At 35.4% G+C, this 21,357-nt stretch overlaps 2 protein-coding genes across 4 annotated transcripts; one reads left to right on the forward strand and one right to left on the reverse strand.

Moving 5' to 3' along the window:
* Positions 1 to 505: 505 nt before the first annotated feature.
* On the forward strand, positions 506 to 17,996 carry LOC125676862 (failed axon connections homolog). 3 transcript variants are annotated; one of them, XM_048902723.2, is made up of 6 exons: positions 506 to 684; positions 11,869 to 11,992; positions 12,998 to 13,200; positions 14,487 to 14,689; positions 15,174 to 15,290; positions 16,025 to 17,996. In XM_048902723.2, the coding sequence occupies exons 1-6, from the start codon at positions 575 to 577 to the stop codon at positions 16,126 to 16,128; spliced, it is 861 nt and encodes a 286-aa protein (XP_048758680.2). In that variant the 5' UTR covers positions 506 to 574; the 3' UTR covers positions 16,129 to 17,996. The 3 variants fall into 3 exon arrangements, with proteins under 3 accessions (XP_048758680.2, XP_056019627.1, XP_048770690.1); XM_056163652.1 differs by lacking the exons at positions 11,869 to 11,992; positions 12,998 to 13,200; positions 14,487 to 14,689; positions 15,174 to 15,290; positions 16,025 to 17,996 and adding exons at positions 4,928 to 5,019; positions 5,340 to 5,447; positions 6,175 to 6,780; positions 6,978 to 8,071 and having other exon boundaries at positions 560 to 684; XM_048914733.2 differs by lacking the exons at positions 506 to 684; positions 11,869 to 11,992; positions 12,998 to 13,200; ... (1 more) ...; positions 15,174 to 15,290; positions 16,025 to 17,996 and adding exons at positions 4,460 to 4,662; positions 4,928 to 5,019; positions 5,340 to 5,447; positions 6,175 to 6,780; positions 6,978 to 8,071.
* Positions 8,794 to 10,891, reverse strand: LOC125660662 (putative nuclease HARBI1). The gene is made up of 2 exons (XM_048892388.2): positions 10,613 to 10,891; positions 8,794 to 10,137 (listed from the first exon to the last, which is right to left on the reverse strand). Exons 1-2 carry the CDS (start codon positions 10,720 to 10,722, stop codon positions 9,081 to 9,083), a joined length of 1,167 nt encoding a protein of 388 aa, XP_048748345.1. The 5' UTR covers positions 10,723 to 10,891; the 3' UTR covers positions 8,794 to 9,080.
* Positions 17,997 to 21,357: the final 3,361 nt, after the last annotated feature.

Consider the following 21,357-nt stretch of genomic DNA (forward strand, 5'->3'; position numbering starts at 1 on the left):
TGCAACGGTAACAAATATATCAAAAATTATATCAATTGTAAATCCAGTAATGTAGTTTATGGAGTGTTTTGCAAGAAATGCAACAAAATTGTATGTGTGGGAGAAACTGGGGTTTTGAAGAAATGAGGTTAATTTTAGAAAACTTAACAAAGAAAAAATGGAAGGACTTATCATAATCTAAAGCTAGATGGATTTATAATTCAGAGAGATAACAACCTTTACTGTCAATATTTGTTACATTTGGTTGTATTTTTTTTTAAAAATAAATACAAATACTAAATCCTAAAAGATAAGGGACTTTTCTATGATGTTCAAAAGTAGTCCTCCATATATATAAAACTCTATACAAATTTTCCGCACTCTTTCTGACTTAATTGATTAATCATAGGAAGAGATTACATTACATACACCAAATTGTAATTATTTTACGTTTCATTATGTTTATAAAAAGAGGGTTATTTATATCGAGCATCGTAAAGTACACCTTTAAATCGACCGCTTTGGATGTCCTTGCCAATCAACCACACTTTTCAAGGTAGTTTAAGCAGTACTGTTTTGTAGTAGCGAGAGAAACATGGAAACAATAAAGAGCTTTGTGAGGACTCATCCCATGGAGATCTGTATTACAGCTGTCGTGGGGGTAGGGCTAATTACTGTCATCAGAAGGAAGAGGAAGCGAGTAAAGTAAGGCAACCAAATGTTTTGTATATACACACCGGTATATGGATTGTTTGTTAGATTCCATTTAAGGTTCATTCTGTATGTAGGTCAAATTCCTCAAAATTTATACAGCAGTTTCTATCACACTTTTGCACAAGTGGAAACCCAAGGGTTCTTTGCGAATCCTCATCATCGAAAGTGAAAGTCGCAGGTCGTTCGTATGAGACCTTTAGAGTTGTAGGTTGTGCACAGAGGCTCGTCACAAATATTTTGACTTATAGAAATTCGACACCATGTACGTATTCTATATTTACACAAGGGGGAATCCAGAATCCAAAAAATCTCAATACGGACGCTAAATCCAGAGGCCCGTATCACAAAAAGGCCTACAACCAGACGTACATGTAAGCTTAGTCGGGTATAAGAACAGGACGAAGTCATAAAATCGTACTAAGATGCGTTTCATAATACAGACATTTGCTACCGACTAAATTAGTGGCTTAACTTTAGGCCTGCTAATGACTACAGTGTAGGTGCAATTCTTTTTCTGTAAACAACTAAAACAACCAATGGCGACGGTATTGATAAATATGTACACAATAAAGTACATGTATAAATGCACTCATAAAGATAACATGTACATATAATATACATGCAATAAATAGCTTAGTATACTAGATCTTAAATCCAAATAAACATACAGTGTATTTCAAAAATACTTTATGTCTGTCTTTCACGCAAACATATACTATTAGTTTAGGTTATAAATACATGTTTCTAAAAGAGGTTTACCTCTCGCCAAACAGATTTGGGTCTGGGCTCAGTCTTGACATGATCTCTTGTGACTGTGAAAGAGGAATATCCTTAAATATTATGAATGATGTGTACCTGATAAACTATACGTGCATTTATGAAAAATACAGGTACATAGTACATAAAGGTTTTGCTTTCACCGGACTGGGGTCCGACAGCAGTGTTAACAGCCCCCTTCAGCCCAGTATTTGTTTCCACATGAATAAGAGATAAGATCTGTAGAACAATAACGAAAACATTATGGTATACATATATAATTTGTAACTGTCACCATACTATATGCAAAAGTATTTTTTATTTTACTTGCATAAGAGTAGGTCATATTTTTACAAGTTTACATATGGTGATCATTTCAAAAATATTATTGTGTTTATTTAATTTATGTGAATTCTTAATGCTTTATAATAAAAGGTGAAGATAACGAACAGGGATCAATATCTTAACTCCTATAACCAATACAAAATAGAGAGTTGGGCAAATACGGAATCCTGGATATAACGTACATCAAGCTACTTTCGGAAGGTTGGTGGTATCTTCCCAGTTACATTGTATCTGGGTTTTCTCTTCCACCAATAAAAACTAGGCGCCACCAAATAACTGAAAAATTGTTGAGTGTGGCGGAAAACATCAATCAATCAATCTTTTTCATTTTCATCCTAGCGTCTTTCCATCTTTTTTCACCTCCTCAACTTCCTTCATAATCAAACGGGTTTCTTGTGACCTGAAGAATGCAGTTTTAGATGGATGAGTTAGAAATAAGTCATGTTGAGAGAAAATTGCTGGAATTTTGTTGATTGGAACTGGAATTAAATGCAAGGTTCGATGTCGATACTAAAGGCAAACGTGGGAATCGTGGATCGTGATGTTGAATGAGATAGTAGGGTTTTCTTGAGGGATGTTACGACTTCCAGGTGGACAAGTGAGTGTTACAGAGGGTTTTTCGAGTTTTACCAGTGAATTTCTAAGGCGCAAGTGCTGTTGTAACGTCGTACAGAAGCCTCGTTTCGGTGCCCACTCATAAACATGTTAATTAGTTATGCCGGAGTTCGAAACCATAGTCCTTAAGGGCTACGATATTGCAGTATCTCTGAGGCAGAGCGTGGTGTATCTGGCATTCGGGTTTGAGACATGAAGAAGTTGTCGAATGGTGGAAACTGGATTATTGATTGTCATCCCCGGTTCAATACATTTGACTCTCAGAATTGCAGGAAAAGAATTGTCTTGCTTTCTTGGTCCTCAAATAGCCATGTTTATTTCATTCTCCTTAATTAATTATTTATCATTATACCCCCCCCCCCCGAACGAAGTTCAGGGGGGTATATACATGTAGGAATCACTCTGTCCGTCTGTCTGTCTGTGCAGATTCGTGTCCGGGCCATAACTTCTTTGTTCTTTGACTTAGGCATACCATATTTGGTACACAGGTGGATCACCATAAGACGATGTGTCGAGTACCTGCATGACCTCTATATGACCTTGACCCTTGATCTCAAGGTCAAAATTAAAGGTTGTTTTTTTTTTTTACAATGGATTAGTGTCCGGGCCATAACTTCTTTGTTCTTTGACATAGGCATATCATATTTGACACATGAGTGTATCACCATGAGACGATGTGTCATGTACCTTCATGACCTCCATATGACCTTGACCTTAAGATAAAAATTAAAGGTTTTTACAATGGATTCGTGTCAGGGCCATGACTTCTTTGTTCTTTGACATAGGCATACCATATTTGACACATGAGTGTATCACCATGAGACGATGTGTCGGGTACCTTCATGACCTCTATATGACCTTGAACTTTGACCTCAAGGTCAAAATTGATTATAGGGTTTTGACATAGTCATACCATAAGACATGGGTGTATCACCATGAGACTATGTGTCATGTACATTCATGACCTCTTTATGACCTTGGCCTTTGATCTCAAGGTCAAAATTATAGATTTATGCCATGGATTTGTGTTCGAACTATATCTTACATTTTCTTCTACAAAGGCATACCATATTTTTACACTCAGGAAAGAGGTAATTTATACCTATTAACAACACCCTTTGGGAGATTGGGGTAAGCGGGGGGTATTCTTAGTGAGCATTGCTCACAGTACCTCTTGTTTATATTTGATATTTGTTTTTTGTTGAATAAACTTATATAGATTGATATAATTCTTAAGTTTTACTTTCAAGATTCCCAATCTATAAATATATATCTATAGATACGAAGCATTCAGAGGAATCCCCAACATTCCAAGTAGTTTCGGCAATTTCTTTCGTTTGATACGATATATCATATAATTTTTCAACCAATGAAAAAGAGTGTAACATGTAAAACTAAACGATTCGATAATGAAAGGCGAAGATAATGAACAGTGATCAATCTCATAACTGCTATCAGCAATAAAAAATAGAGAGTTGGGCAAACATGGACCCCTGGACACACCAGAAGTGGGATCAGGCGCCTAGGAGGAGTAAGCATCCCCTGCCGACCGGTCACACCCGCTGTGAGCCCTATATCTTGAACAGGTAAATGGAGTTATCCGTAGTCAAAATCAGTGTGCCAAGAACGGTCTAACAATCGGTATGAAACACGTCTGACAGCATTTAACCCAATGATAGGTTGTATTGGCAATCAAAATCGTTATAACGACCATGAAATTTGCAAAATGCTGATTTTAAACGAAACCCCTGCACCATCAACTTGTTTGTAAGTAGCCTGCCTCAATTTAAAAACTGATTATCGGCAAAACAAGCTCTTGTGTATCGAATCAGTTGAGAGATATGACCACTATTTGCAGGTGATAATGGAATATTGCAACATAAATATGGGAAGTTGACGATGGAGAAGCTGAAATCGTCCCGTTTGTCATAAAGTTAAGTTGTTAGGTTGCCGTTAGTATCTATTTTCAATAAAATATCCAAGTATGAAGCAGAAGTGGATGACTCTGTGGTGTCTTTTATTTCGTGTTCATAGGGATGTATAGAATCGACATATGAATGAAAGTTGTTAATAGACGTTTTCGACTGGTCGTTTTTCTGAAGTAACAGAAAATTGTTTAGATAAATTTTCATTCGACTGGTATTTCGTGATGAGTAACAAAAATCCGTAGAGTACAAATCTCATCGAGGAAAAAGGCGCGATGAGTAGGATCATGTGATCGAAAAAAATGGCGGAGGGAGACGAGCACAAGTCGTAAGTATTTTTCACTTGGCTTTTTTTCATGCTATTTTAGAGGTATTTCATAATAAAATAGATGTATTTGAAATAAGAATAGATAAGGATTCCCCCCCCCCCCCTGAGCTTATGACGTCAAACAGACGCTCAGAACTTTTACTATGGACTTGCTTTGAGTGAGTCCGAAATTCCTCCAACAGTAACGGGCTGTTTCGTCACGTGCATATGATATATATTATATCATATTGTATTGTACTCTTCACTGCATAGCATTTTGTTACAGGTTCTGGCAAGAAGTTCAGCTAAATTATCCGGATGGCTTCTCCTTTAAGCAAGTGTTGGACCAAAACACAATAAGAAGATTAGAGAATGGAGGTAATTTTTGAAAATTCTAAATGAAAGTGATAGGTACTGTAAGTGTTATGCAGATTAATTAAACTTTGAAATGGCAGATGAAATGTACAACTTTTATAGTTGAATCCAAACACATTTGTCCATATGATATCACTGATTTCAGGCATTTAGCTGTTGTATTTTACTACAAAAAGATTGCCGAATTTAATTAATAAGAATAATATTATAATCTCGGTTGTCATGCAGATTCAAAGTAGTGAAAACATTTTCTGATATAAATAATAGGATATTCTATCTTTTAATCACTGCATTTTTATCTATTATAATTCACTTATCTCCAGATGAAGAATTACTAGCACAAATGAGAAAAAATTATGAGGAGAGCCAGGCATCTAAAGTTAATGCAACCATGGCAACAGAATGTACAAATTTTCTTGAGGATGAAGCAAGTAAGTAAAGGAAAGGTGCAAATTACTATTTTAGAAACTGGATTTATTAAAAAAATATTGAAATGTTTAGAAGGGGGGGGGGGTTGTTGCTAAAATTTAAAGGATTTGTAGGAAGTAAATTTAGCAAGTTAATTGGTTGGATTTTTTTCTTAGACAATTCATGATGTTAAGGGAATTAATGAATACACTGTATTTGCTTGGACATATATATACTTAGGCAGTCCTCAAAAAATTTTCCATTGTAGATATGTGTCTGCATTCAAGGAAATGCAGAACTGACGGCATTTGCAGAATTTTTAATCATAACACTCAATGTATACATATGATTGGATATTTTAAACTATTTGGTACTTTCTATAGTTGTTTGGGAGGTTGGTGTTACCCAGAACACGCCCCCCCCCCTTAAAATTTTCAAATTGAAGGTAAATCGTGGTCGTTAAAAGAAGCAAGTAATAATTTTTCCACTCACAAAGACATATAAAACAAAATATTTACCTTTTATGGGAGAACGTATATCCTGAAAATTGTGTCATTTTGAATTTTTCATTTTACCTCATTAAAAAGGACAGAAAAAGTAGTACAACTGACTACATAGGAGACATATTTCAAGTGCTATAAAATCAGAAGGCACTTGGGACCTCAAGACAGCAAAAGCCTCCCCCCCTCCATGAGAATAAAACTCTTAACCTTCTTTTTCCTTTTACATAAGTAAACATTTTTGTTTCAGGCGATATTGAAGATTCCTCTGCCAGTACCTCTTTAGGTGAGACTACTAGTACGTCATGTAACAATGCATGCTGGAGTAGAGAAGCCACTGAGCTTTTGATTCATCTGTATGAAGAATATGAAGAGAAAATGGAGGATCCAAGAAAGAAGAAAAAAGATATTTGGAAGTTAATTACACAGGGGTTAAAAAATGGTGGCTTTGAATTTTCGCAAACCAAAGTGGAAGGCAAATGGAGAAGTTTAATCGCTTCTCATAAAACTCTGAGGGATAATAAAACTAAAACTGGGCAGAAACGTAAAACTTTTCAACATTTTGAAAGAATAGATGCCATTCTGGCTAAGCGTCATGATGTTCATCCATTATTGTTATCGGGCTCCGATGTAAATACATCAACAGCAACTGTTACAAAATTTAGCACCAAAGTTGATCATTCTCTGTTAGAGTCGAAAGAGGAGGAGAATGATTTCAAGGGAGATACAGACTCCAGCACTTCAGACAAAGAAAGGGTGGCCTCTGAAACTTCTCCCGAAAATAGCAGAAAAAGCACATCTGCATCAGCATGCAGACGACGTGAAAAAAGAAAGTTTGCTAGTACTTCAGAATCAGGTACAAAGTTGATAGAAGTTGTATTAGAAATGGAAAAACAAAGAAAGATTGAAAGGGAGGAAAGAGAGAGAAAAAGAGACGAGCGAGCAAAAGAAAAAAATGACCTCTTAAGACAATTTTTGGAAATTATGAAAAACAAATAGAATGATATTCATGTATTGAAAAGGACTATATCAGCAGTATATTTTCTTTTTCAGGTTGCTATAAAATTTGTGAATTGCCACTGCACATTTTGAAGAAAATTTTTGAGTTTGTTCAAAGGGATGATCTTAATTGTAAATTGTTTTTAGTTTGTAAAAAGTTCAGAAATGTAGTCTACCTCACAAGAACTAAAATAATCATTCACATTGAAACACTTACAATTGACTGTGGCATGAAGTTGATGCCAGACTTGGAAAAAGTGACAATAATTGGACTAAGTGGTGGGCAGAAAACCAGTAATATACAGCCAATTATCAACTTATTTGATGTGAACTTTCAAAAACTTGAAAGTCTTGTCCTGAAAGGATTTTTTTTAAAGAATAATTTTTTTCAGTTACTGAGTTCTTTGTCACATGTAGAGTTACGGGTTTTGAAATTTGTGTTGTGTGATTACAGAACAGTTGGAGAACTGAAATGTATTCTAGAAATACTTCCCACTCTTAGATATTGTGATGTTGCATGCAATTTGGAAACTGTTTTGGACTATCATGTTTTTGCAGAAATAGCCAATGAATTGGTTGGTCAGGTGAACTTAAATCTGAATACTTTGGAAATGGTGCCATCACGTCTGCTCAGACACAAAAGAGCAGAGTACAGAGCTAAGTGGCCAACAGGGCAGCTGTTTGTTAGGCTGGATTTGCTGCATTTTACTAGATTTTAGCAAAGTCATATTTGTTGAACATTTGAATTGTTTGCTGTAAATTGCTATTCAATGTAGAAAAGATCACTTACCATTGGGGTCATTTGTGGCTGAATTTTACTAGATTTTAGCAGTCATGTTTATTTAATATTTGAAATGTTTGCTGTGAATTCCTAGTCAATGCAGAAAAGATCATCTGGGTATTTTCTGGTCAGTTGTTTTATACTTGAAAGTTTACTCATGTATAAACATTACATTGTTGATTTTTTGTATTTTAATTATTTTTCAGTTTCACTTGTTTATATTACTTTACATATGAATAAGATTATTCAAATGTACATTGTCTATATTTTTTCTACAATTTTTCTTTTTACAAATTTTGCTCAAGTAGAGTTTACATTTTCTTATGCCATTTTTAGTTATATTTCTTATTAAAGAATTACAATTTTATGCCATTTTCAGAGTTCTCATTTCTCATAGGATATGAAAGTAAAAAAGTCCCGATAGTCTCAACCAAGTTTGTGCACATGACTGTAAATGTTTACCATCTGTGTATGCTACTGTACAGTTGTACATTAACATGTATTTGTAAGTTCAGTGAACTTTGATAATATTGCCTGTATGGCAAAATAATCAGAGCAGTTAAGGAGGAATACTACACTAGAGAAATTTGATAGTATAAAAAAAAGATGGGGGATTTATATTGAAAAACTTCCAAAATTTACTCTATTTAGTCAAAAAATGTCGTTTTAGTACAAATTAATATGAATAAAATTTAAAACTCCTCCTGGATTTGAACCAGCGATCGACAGATTATGTACTACCTTAATAGGCAATTAAATCCAACATGAATAGACAAATATTGCCGATAGTTTTATTTGAGTTTTATAAGGAAGTTGGCCATTATAATGATGTAGTACGCCTCCTTAACCCTGCTTTCATTTAGAGTGCTCAAACCTTACTTTGTGGGTTTAAATTCCATTGTATCAAGTGTAAGAAAGGCGAATAAGGTCTCGGATGAAACCGCAAGAACCATAGTCCAGTGTTAATTGCTCAAAGATGGCAATGAAAGAACCTGCATTCTGCTTGGATTTGAATATGTACATGTATATTAAATTGCACATAGATCTTTATCTCCTTGATGTGAATGAGAAAAATTTAAAAGACACAAAGTATTTTGAAGTTTTATTATTTTCATCAAATGTTGGTTAAGTGAAAATTAACATTCAATATCTGCTAAAAGAACATGCTTTTTCATCTCAAATAAAAAAAATTATCTTGGAATTCAATGTACACTTAAAATGTTACATACTGGAAATAGTTAAAATGGAGTGAAATATGATATAATAAAGTTTTGTTCTCTATTTGGACAGTTTTCCAAAATACACAAAACACGTGTTGTTTGACAATTGTCACATTTCAACCCCATATAGTACATTTATTCATGTTGAGAATGAAATTATAAAGCTCTTGCTATCTGAAGTCTTTTTACTGATCCCCGGTAGAGTAAATTCTCATCAAAATTTTCTGCACCTGGCAATTGTTGAGGTACTGGGTCATCATTCAAAAATTCTCGAAAGTTATCATCGTTCATGATGCAAATATTGTGCAGAATGCATCCTGTAACTATTGTGTGTATGATGCTCTCCACTTCATTTTGATTGATGTGTTGCAGTCGAGTAAAACGTCCTTTCAATAGCCCAAATGCCCGCTCAACAGTGCTGCGTATACTGCTGTGTGTATAGTTGTAATGCAGCTGCACATTTGTAAGACGACCATTGTCCCTAAAAGGAGTCAATAACCAAGACATGTTAGGGTATGCAGAGTCCCCTAGTAAATGTCCCTCGCCACATAATGCTTGACCATTCTGAAAGAGTGGTGATTGTCGTAGAACTCGAGCATCATGCACTTTCCCAGGAAATCCAGCAAATATGTTGGTGAATCTTAAATCCTCTCGAACTACCGCTTGTAGAACAATGGAATAATAATCCTTACGATTATAGTAGTCTATTCCTCTGATTGATGGTTTTTTAATGGAAATGTGTGTTCCATCAATCATTCCAACAACACCTGGGAAATGTTTTAATTCCATGTACATATCCTTCATTTCTTGTTGCTCTTGAGGTGTAGGCCATAAAATAATTATATTCAATAGATAATCGTGTATAAATGTTATCAAATTACGTATTGCGTAGGAGGCCGTACTTTCACTCACACCAAATCTGTCAGCTATGGCTGCATATTTATCCATGCTAGCCATGTACCACAAGAATATCAAGAGGCGATCTTCTAAAGGTATTTGTGGCGATCCTCCTGTAGAATGTCTGCATAGAATCCCTGATACATTCTGTTCAACACATATCTCAGAAATTTTACCTCGGAGACATTCCACACTTATTCTGGAGACCCTGAAGAAAGTTTTAAATTCATCAACACGAAAGTGCAATGCAACATTGCCTGTGTAATTCTTCTGTCTGTGTCTGTCTTGTGGTAGGATACACTGGTTTGTTGATGAACTAAAAGAATATGAAATACTTCAGAATTAAGCCTAATAGTTTAGGATTTTATTTATGAGTATCCAATATTTAAAAACTGAATAAGTAGGCTTCCATTCTATTTCTATCCTAAAAGTACTGTTGCCCAATCTTGTAAGTTGTAACTGTTATTGTCAACTGGGGAGGGGGGGGGGTCATACCGACACCCCTTAAAAAATGCCTCAGAATTATTTGACATGCGAAAATTACTCAAATATAAAAAAAAAAGAAAAGAAAAAAAGAAATGGGTCAGACACGCTAGATCCGATGCTGAAAGTATTGTTAAACAGAAATTCCTGTCTTACCCACTCTCAATCGTTCTTTTATCTATGGACGTTTGCTGTTTGCGGCTGTAATTCCCATTACTGGCATTCATGAAATAAAGGGTAAGACTGAGGAATTTCGGAATAACACGCATTAGCTGTTACAAGACTACATACGAATCTACAATACTTACAAAAGTAGCAATAACGAAGATCCAATGTTTTCTTCATCGCTATCTTCCTCATCGCTGGTATCAGGGTCTTCAATAATTAAAAAAGATGCTGTTTTCTCTACCAGATCCATATAGTCTATGAAGCGGAAGTGACGTACCTACTTTCATTTTTATAGATTATCGACGTTTAGTCAAATTTCTGTTCGACTGGAACATCTCCGTTTAGTAAATTTCTTCTTCTGCGCAAGTGGGCGGAGCTTATTTTTATTCATCGGAAACGTACCAGTCGAAAACGCCAATTGTTAATAGATAAAACGTCGTCGATATATCTAAATGTCGAATTGAAGGCCACAGCAAGATATTTTTTCTTTTCCCACGTAGAAGTTTTTGAATAAATTCTGCTTCATAGGAATATAAAAAGAGATCAGCTAACAAAGTAGCACAATTCGTGCCTATTGGAATTCCAACAGACTGTTGGAAGACCTGATCACCAAACACCACGAAGATATTGACAATGAGGAACTCCAACATATATTTTACTTCAACTTCAGAGTACTTTTGCATGGAATCAGAGTGGTGTTTAACAAAGTATTTGATTTGGATAACTGATCACTGGATATGAATATTTATTTAATAATCTATATTTGTATGCAAAAATATTGATTAATATTCGATAATCTTGATTTTTATATGCAAAAATTGTGATGTATATTCGAGAATTTTGATATCTATATGCAAACATTTTGATGTATATTTGATAATCTTCATATTAACATGCGACAAGTTTGATTTACATTCGAAAACTCTTGATTTATATTCGATAATCTTGTTCAATTTATCGAAAAGAAATAAGAAGATGATCGAATATAAATAAAGATTTGTTGCATATGAACAAAATTTTCGCATAGAGATTACAAGATTATCGAATATAGATATTCAGTATAAGTCCAAATTTTTGGTCAGCATGTTTTCTTTATGGTGCCATCGTCTGCCGTGATGAGATACTTTGATTTTGAAGGTCCCATCCGTGCATCTTGTTATCAAGCTACTGTGAATATCTCTAAAATGCACGATAGGAATGCGTTACTGTTCATTTACTTTCATTTGGACGTCTATATATCATTGAACAATTATCGAGAGGGACGTTAAACAACATAGTAAAATTTAATCAATACTTTCATTTCAGTTCAAAATAACGTTGAACTGACAACTTTCTCTATTTTAACACAAAGGTGTACCCGCCAAATTCGATCAGTGACTATTCAATATTTTAACAGGAAGGTTTACCCGCCAAATACTATTGTTCACCACCAGACCGATAGAGGTCCCTACGCACCCAGTGCCACGCCGTTTGCTCTGAAGCTAGAAACTTATCTGAGGATGGCAAAGCTCCCTTACTTGGTATATATATATATGTAAAACTTATACGGTACCAATTTTGATGCACCAGATGCGCATATATATATATATATATATATATATATATATATATATTCTTCATTATGTCTAATTCAAATAAAAGGTCCAGGGGATGCAATACTTACGTGGATCAGCATGCTCAAACTGGGATGTCAATTATATTTAATGCTAACTGTGACTCACCACTAAATGCTTGAGTAATTTCAACGAGTCTACACTACATGATGATGAGCAACACTTTACAGACAAACTGTTATCTATCTATGGTGTGCAACAAACAAGGTTTTATGATAAAATTTCTAAAACAAACATCTTTTGTTCAGGGTCTAATAAACGTATTTGGATATGAATCCTATTTCAAATTCCGTACATCTGTTTTGAAAAATTGTGACAACGTATTACATAGATATAGCTCTCACAACGGTATGCGACCGGTCGAAAGGGTATGTTTGCTCCTAAGTCCTGGACCCCACGTCTAGTTTTTCCGGGGGGTCCAAGTATACCCTACACTAGATTTTGTATTCTTGATAGAATTATGAGATTTATCACTGGTCCCTTTAAGATAATTTCGATATCTTTACTTCCCATTTTTTGAACCTGTGAAAAATAGAACAAGGAAACACAATTGTTTAAACACATAATTTTGAATTTTCAAACATCTGTACACATTTACTTTCTGTACATTGGAAGGGTAATGGAAATATGCACAGTGTGTATTTATATTTACATGTAAATACTTGAATTCTGTTAGCTTGCATCTACTGTAGAATTGTAGCAATAACAGGAGATAATGACAGAAGAAAAACCGAAGGCTTCAATTAAGTTGCAAATTATCTAGTTTTCTAAAATGTTGTTGATATTTTCATATTTTTCTTTCATTGCAAATAGTTTTATATTTTTATTAGATACACCTTATAGATATTTTTATTCACACAGATAAAGCAACCCAATTAAACTCCAATCAAATTTGCTTGACTGTTTTTAAAGAATGTGCACGATAGTGGATCTAACAGAAGTTCTAAAGGAAAATTAACCTGGATAGAAGTTAATGGAGAGGAGATAGCAGACTCTGAATTCTGTATACAGTACGTCAATAGGAAATTTAATGTTAGCCTGGACGAAGGCTTCTCTGAGGAGGACCGTGCGACAGCATTAGCTATTCAGAGAATGGTTGATGAACATTTATATTGGTAAGTACTGACTATACAGAGAATGGTTGATGAACATTTATATTGGTAAGTACTGACTGTACAGAGAATGGTGAATGAACATTTATATTGGTGAGTACTGACTATACAAAGAATGGTGGATGAACATTTATATTGGTGAGTAATGGCTATACAGAGAATGGTGGATGAACATCTATATTGGTAAATACTGATTATACAGAGAATGGTGGATGAACATTTATATTGGTAAGTACTGATTATACAGAGAATGGTGGATAAACATTTATATTGGTAAGTACTAATTATACAGAGAATGGTGGATGAACATTGATATTGGTAAGTAATGACTATACAGAGAATGGTGGATGAAAATTTATATTGGTAAGTACTGATTATACAGAGAATGGTGGATGTACATTTATATTGATAAGTACTGACTATACAGAGAATGGTGGATGTACATTTATATTGGTGAGTGCTGACTATACAGAGAATGGTGGATGAACATTTATATTGGTAAGTACTGACTGTACAGAGAATGGTGGATGAACATTTATATTGGTAAGTACTGACTGTACAGAGAATGGTGGATGGACATTTATATTGGTAAGTAATGACTATACAGAGAATGGTGGATGAACATTGATATTGGTAAGTACTGACTGTATAAAGAATGGTGGACGAACATTTATATTGGTGAGTACTGATTATACAGAGAATGCTGGATGAACATTTATATTGGTGAGTACTGACTTTACAACCTAGGGTTAAGGGTTTGGTTCCAGGGTTGAGCCAAAATTATTGTAATAGTAATTATATATTTATTTATCATTTGAAATACTTGAATTTTGCATGTTGTGGTATAAAAACTAAATGCATAATTAGGAAAAGCAGAAAAGGATGTACCAAAGTTGTAAATTTCGCAACCCATGGTATTAATTGATCCTAAGATGGGTCCAAAGTAGTCATATTTGATCAATGTTAAACATATTATATCATGTAAAGCCTTTCATCACTATAGGCACTTTCAAGGGCATTTAAAAGAAAGATGCAATCTGAAAATTTATACATGTACTTTTGTTGAATACTAGTATTCAGAACAGGAATTTGTTTTCTAAATTCCATTGCCCTTGGGATTATTGAATACTTATAACTAATACTCAGGTGACCAATGAGGCCTGTGCGTCTCTTGTTCATTTTACCTTACGTTAATAGCACACCGTTTAAGGTTTCTTTATATCGTGATTATCACCTACATGTTAATCACATCTTTCAACGTACATTCGAAAGTTTCCCTGAAATTGCAGGACAATGGAATTACAACGATGGTTTTATGATTCCAAAGACGGAATTGACATCAGTAAAATGTTGAATATACCGTGGATCATCTCTCCAATGATAAGGAATTTGGTCAAAAAACAGAGCTACGCCCAGGGAGTGGGCCGACATACGGAGGAGGAAGTTCATCACGTCATGCACGAGGATCTAAAGGCTCTGTCAATATTTATGGGTAAAATTTGAGAAATTGAAGTATATACAATTTCACGATGATGGTATATTTGGAATGTCTGAAAAAGGCAAAATTAAAGAAGAGTGACCAATCTCATAAATCCTATAAAAAGAACAAAATGGAGAGCAGAGCAAACATGGACCATTGAAGACATTGATTGTATAACTAGGAGGACGCTTGACCGGTCACATCCACTGTGATCCCTCTGTCTGGACTAGGTAAACTTTAAGCGGTTCGCTACATATTAATTTTGACAACGAATTACACCGTTTACCTGATCAAGATGTACGGTTCACGGCGGTTGTTACTGGTCAACAGGAGATGTTTTGTTTTCCTAGGCACCTGATTCCGTCTCTAGTGTTTCCAGGGTCCGTGTTTGCCTTACTCTTAATTGTGTATTCTTCATGAGGTTACAAGTTGTAAAGACAATGCTTAGGGTAGGTTCACTTTATGTCGCTTTCATGTAGACTTTTTCCTTTTACAGGAAATAAGAAATTCTTACTTGGCGATAGGGTGTGTCAAGCTGACGGTGCAGTGTTTGGAATGCTGGCTCAATTCTACTGGCACGGTTTTGGGGGATATGGAGAAAAATCCATCCAAAGCAAGTTATTCTTTATGTTTTTAATTGTGTTTTGATAACAACGGAGAATTTTTAAATGGAGGTAATGACAACATATATCAATCAAATATCGACGTTTAAATCCGTGGTCGAGTGGTTAGAGCATCGCGCTCAAAATCACACGGCCTCTCACCTCTGTCGGCGCGGGGTCGAATCCTGCTCGCGCCGGTAAGTGAGAAAGTTTCCCAGTTTACTTTCGGAAGGTCGGTGGTCTCTTCCCAGGTACATTGTATCTGGGTTCTCTCTTCCACCAATGAAAACTGGGCGCCACCATATAACTGAAAAATTGTTGAGTGTAGCGGAAAACATCAATCAATCGACATTTAAAAGAATAAACTTAATTTGAGTACATTTCTACATTTGGATGTAATAGTATATTTGATAGGTTGCAGTTTGTTGTATATGTGATAGTTTGAAGTTTATTGTTATACAGGATATCTAATGGGGAATTGAGTTATAGAATAACCCTTTTCATGCATGGATGAATTCACAGAAATAACATTAATGCTATTGCTCTATAGAATATCGTAATTTGTATGACTTTTGTTCTACATGATATTCTTTGTGTGGCTATTGCTTTACAGAATATCCTAAATTGTGTGATTATTACTCTACAGAATATTCTAATTTATGTGGCTAACGTTCTACAGAAAATCCTAATTTGTGTGACTATTGATCTACAGAATATCCTAATTTGTGTGCCTATTGCTCTTCAGAATATCCTAATTTGTGTGGCTACTGTGATCGCATGAAGGCGGAATTCTGGCTGGACTGGGACGACTGCATCACGCATGGAGGGACGAAGAAAGCAACAAAATGAAGTCACAGTGTCGATTATCATTACTAGACCTTCACATTTTATAGCATTGCTGGACCTTCACATTTTATAGCATTGCTAGACCTGCACATTTTATAGTATTGCTAGATCTACACATTTTATAGCATTGCTACACTGTAGATGTGGACAGTGTAAAACATGTCTAGATCCACACGTTTTATAACATTTCTAGATTTACACGTTTTATAACATTTCTAGATTTACACGTTTTATAACATTTCTAGATCTACACATTTTATAACTTTGCTAAATCTACACATTTTATAGCATTGCTAGATGTGCACAGTGTAAAACATTTCTAGATCTACACGTTTTATAACATTGATTAATCTACACATTGTTATTAAAACTAACATACTACTCAGAGATGTACGTACAACGATAACGTTTCCAGTTTGCATCATTACAACAAAGTATATACTCACACTACTGTAGTACTCTGATGTTAGTATTGTTACTGAGCGGTGTTACATGTACTTACCCGCTACATATATGTACATAGATTAGATCAGTTTGAAAACAATGCAGATCGGTTTTATATATTGATAGTCTTTAGTTACCGATTATACTATAGTTGCATGTTATGATGCTTAAAAGTGTTTTTTTTTTCTAATTTGAGTTCGTATTTGGATATATATTGCGAGTAAAACTATATACGCTGTATGTATGTTTTACTGTAATTATGCCGACAACTTCTGTAACAGACACCACATATTCTTACTGACATTTCAAAATTCCGTGTCGATCATTAAAGATCATAGAGATTTCCGGGGGAAAATTCGTTATACGATCTTATTTTAGTGGTGAAACTTAATTCAAACTTAAATGTACACAGGAGACCATTGCTGTTCTGTGTGGCGAATTTAACATGGTCAATGAATAAATAAAAAATCAGTATATGCACCCAGGGGTGCATGATCCGAGTTGCATGGGATACATTGTAAAGCCAGGAATGACGTGGTATATTTATAATTGTGAAGAACTAATTTCAGTTTTAAACTTTTCGAGTTACTGTCCAGAAACCATATTTGTCTGAAGTTTTCAATCTATATTCGGTCACTGTGACTTTGACCTTTGTTCTCCAAAATCAATAGGGACCTTGCTTTGCTGGTATCCAACAATATATCCAAGTTTCATTTGATTGAAATTTAAAATTTTCTAGTTATCCTCCGGAAACCAAAATCCTTTTGGAATTTTAAATCTATTTTCGGTCACTGTGACCTTGACCTTTGACCCATTTTCTCCAAAATCAATAGGGGTCTTCCTTACCTGGTACATAACAATATATTTAAGTATCATTTGATTCGGATTTAAACTTTCTGAGTTATCATCCGGAAACCAAATATTTCTGAAATTTTCATTTTATATTCGGTCACTGTGACCTTGACCTTTGACCTTTTTTCTCCAAAATCAATAGGGGTCTTCCTTACATGGTACCCAACAATATATCAAAGTTTCATTTGATTAGATTGTAAACTTTTCGAGTTATCATCCGGAAACCAATTGTTGACGCCCGCCCGCCCGCATCACCAAACCAATAGCCGAGTTCAACTTCGTTGCAACTCGGCTAATAATATATTACAAAATTGTGCATAGGGCAAACTCCAACCCCTGGAAACATCAGCGGTTGGATCAGGTGTTTAGGGTGTGCATGTATCTTATGTTAAACGGTTACACCTGCTGTGTGCCTTCGATATTCAGCAGCTTATACAAATCTATTAACTAAGACTGTTTCAATAATTCTAAAAATCTGATAAAACTTCTTAACTTAGATTAAGTATTGAGACGTTTTAGTAGTAATTGCTTTTTGTGACCTTTCCGCCCTTGAAATGAAATTGACAAAATGGAAATTTACTTATTTTTGGGTAGTGGTTTTCATATTTTCTTGTGAATTTAGTTGATAATTAATGCATGCATCTTTATGCCAAGACATCTCTGGAATGCAAAGGTTGAGATAACGATCAGTGATCAATCTCACAACTCCTATAAATAATACAAAAGTATAAACACGGACCTCTGGATATTTCAGAGATGAGACCATGTACCTAGGAGGAGTAAGCATCCCATGTCGACCGATCACATCCGCCGTAAACCCTACATCTTGATCAGGTGAACGGGGTGATACGTAGTTACAATCGGTGTGTAAAGAACAGCCTAACAATTGGTATAAATAAGACTTTTTATCATATTTATTTGTGGAAATTTCGTTTTCCACTAAAGACTAATAAGCGATAGTTTTAGGGATGATTAGTATTCTATCGTGGTGATTCATCTTCATTTTTTTTTTAAATCCAAGGATATATTGATCTACATCACTGAATTCGTGAGTTTAAGCTCAGGCAAATGAATCTCAGAATATTTTACCCATTCTTCAATAACCGATGTACATACTAGTATTAGTTTCTGCTTTTTTACTTATTTGGTTCATCAGAGATAAAACGTCCATCACGACCCGAAGTATCACAGCAGGCATATAACGTAGAAGACTATTGTTTAAAGTCGAGCAACCATAATTGAAACATCAACGTTACTACACCTCCCATGGGGATCCGGGTTAGAATAGGTCTTCAGTACCCCTTGCTTGTCGTAAGAGGCGACTAAAATGGGGTGATTCTTCGGATGAAACCGGAAGAACCGAGCCCCGTGTCACAGCTGGTTTGGCACAATATAAACCCCTCCATGCCCAAAGGCCGTAAGCGCCGAGCCTAGGTCTAAATTTTGCAGCCCTTCACCGGAAATGGTGACGCCTCCGTATGAGTGAAAAATTCTCGAACAGGACGTTTAGCACTATATACAACTAACCAACCACTAACAATATTTTCAATGCTACCGGTCACATTGACTTTATGATTAGAGATTTCACTTCATTGCATCAAATCTGACATGTAAAATAGACAGTGACAACTCTTTCACTAGATTCCTAGCATTTACAGGTAGAAGAAAGGGTTTGTGATTGCGCGGAGTTCCATCTAGCATAGCTATATATATATATATATATATATATATATATTCATATATTCCCCCATGTATCAGAAGACCTGTATGTCGGTGGGTGTCGTAAAATAGAGACACCGACAGAAGTGACCTTCAGAAGGGAAATAGAGGACACAAGCTGTATGATACTAAAACCTTCACATTTATATAAAGGAGAGATAAGGATGCTGAGTGGCAGTCATAAGGAGGGATTCAGGTTTAAATCATCTGACAGAGATTACAAGTGTCGGCTCCCTGGTCATAAGGTGATTTGTGATATGTACCAGTCCTCGTTTTATCGCCTATCCAGACATACACTTACCTATATGGAGACCCCTGATACTCCCCCAGGATTTGTCATATTACAACTTCTCACACCGTCAAGTAGAGAACTTGCCATTCCGTCACTGTTGGAGAGAAACAATACTGAATACATTTCAAGTTCATTGCTGTCGGATGGGAAACCAACAATCATGGAATGTATTTTATCCAGATCATGAAGGTAAGAATATTCATGGTCCATGTCACAACTAATATTTTGAAAGAAATTGTTTCTGACGAATTACTGTGTTCTTATTTCATGAAAACGATATTATTTTGGAGAATTCAAGAAAGTTCTTCAACTCCATGGTTACCAATAAACATTGCTTCAACATGTTTGGTTTTGTTTCAAATCCTTGATGCAATGCGCATATACCGGTTACCTTCCAATTGTTTTTAATCCAGTGAACATGTTCGTAGGAAAAGTCATTGGGGCGTAACAGATATCCATGTATCAAAAGTTAGAAACATTTTACGAAATGGGCGTTATCTTCCTCTTACATAGTCCCACTCTGAGAGAGATTCTGATCCCAGCCGTCTCCGATCCACACTTTGTAATGCTAGTCCCACTCTGAGAGAGATTCTGATCCCAGCCGTCTCCGATCCGCGCTTTGTAATGCAGACAGAAGTTATCTCACTCTCAGAAAGATTCTGACCCCAGCCATCTCCGATCCACGCTTTGTAATGCAGACAGGGGAAAGTTACCTCAAGTCAGAATAAACTGACAGAATAGATTGATTTAGCTTTTCTTTTAAACATGGAAGTGTGTTGTATACATCAGATTTCCTTTAAAACATGATGCATTTAAATGTTCTCAACCTGCCATAACGTTACATTGCAGGTTTATGTTGTATATGCCTTACAATTAACTTCCATGTCTAAGAACAAGATCTGTTTGTGAAACACAAATGCCCCTGATAATGGTCAATTCCATAGATGGCCAATGTCACAAGGACCAGTAGAAAATCTTGTCACAAGAAATGCTCATGTGAAATATGAAATATCTAATATTTACCATTTAGAAGCTATGACCAATGTCATTTTTTAAAAAGTAGGTCAAATGTCAAGGTCAAAAGGTTTAGTACCCATGGAAAGGTTTTGTCACAAGGAATACTCATATCAAATATCAAAGCTCTAGCACTCACTGTTCAAAGGTTATTAGCAAGGTTAAAGTATTAAAAACGCATCAAAGATGCGTATATATGGCCGAGTTGCAGTTTGGAAAATTATGCACGCTTGCATTCACGAAGTAAAAACATGCACGTATTTAATATAGTTTATATAAGTATGAAGCTTTGAATGGCCGCAATAGGTATTTAGTGTGATAATAACCTTGACTTTGGCGTTTGGATTTCAAAAGCAACATGAATCTTGAATGCCATGAGGATTTGAAGTCTGATAAACATTACACCAGCAAGTACATGTATAAAAGTTAGAGGCAAGCTCAAATCCACAGTATATAGTGAAAAAGAGACATTGACCTTTGACCTCAAAATAGATAGGAACCTTTCTCTTATGGATGTGATCAAAATGCAAGTCTGACAAAGACGCACCAAGTAGTATGAAAGTTAGAGACCGGACAAGCTAATTGTAGACGCCGCCCGACTGGACGCCCATCCTTCGCCAATTTAAAAGCTGAGATTTGCTACGCAACTCGGCTAAAAAGTAGGTCAAACTCCAAGGTCAAGGTCACAGTGTCAAAAGTTATTAGCAACGTTATAGTTTCAGACAGAATGACAGACAGGACCTTCGGTCTCGGGGGCATAAAAAGAAATACACCATTAATAAGTCAATAATCTACATGTTAGATCTAGTTTTGAAGTTGGTTTGTGTATGTAAAACTTATACGGTACCAATTTTGATGCACCAGATGCGCATTTCGACAAATAATGTATCTTCAGTGATGCTCAACCGAAA

The sequence above is a fragment of the Ostrea edulis genome, chromosome 4 (genome assembly GCF_947568905.1).
Source record: "Ostrea edulis chromosome 4, xbOstEdul1.1, whole genome shotgun sequence".
NCBI classification, from domain to species: domain Eukaryota; kingdom Metazoa; phylum Mollusca; class Bivalvia; order Ostreida; family Ostreidae; genus Ostrea; species Ostrea edulis.

Bases quoted from the DNA above. Each gene is read 5' to 3' on its own strand.
- LOC125676862 (XM_056163652.1), top strand. From the start codon at position 575: ATGGAAACAATAAAGAGCTTTGTGAGGACTCATCCCATGGAGATCTGT. The intron at 5,448-6,174 runs GTAAGTAAAGGA...TTTTTGTTTCAG, and splicing joins TTTTCTTGAGGATGAAGCAA to GCGATATTGAAGATTCCTCT. The intron at 6,781-6,977 runs GTACAAAGTTGA...TTTCTTTTTCAG, and splicing joins TGCTAGTACTTCAGAATCAG to GTTGCTATAAAATTTGTGAA.
- LOC125660662 (XM_048892388.2), bottom strand. From the start codon at position 10,722: ATGGATCTGGTAGAGAAAACAGCATCTTTTTTAATTATTGAAGACCCT. The intron at 10,138-10,612 runs GTAAGTATTGTA...ATATTCTTTTAG, and splicing joins TCTTCGTTATTGCTACTTTT to TTCATCAACAAACCAGTGTA.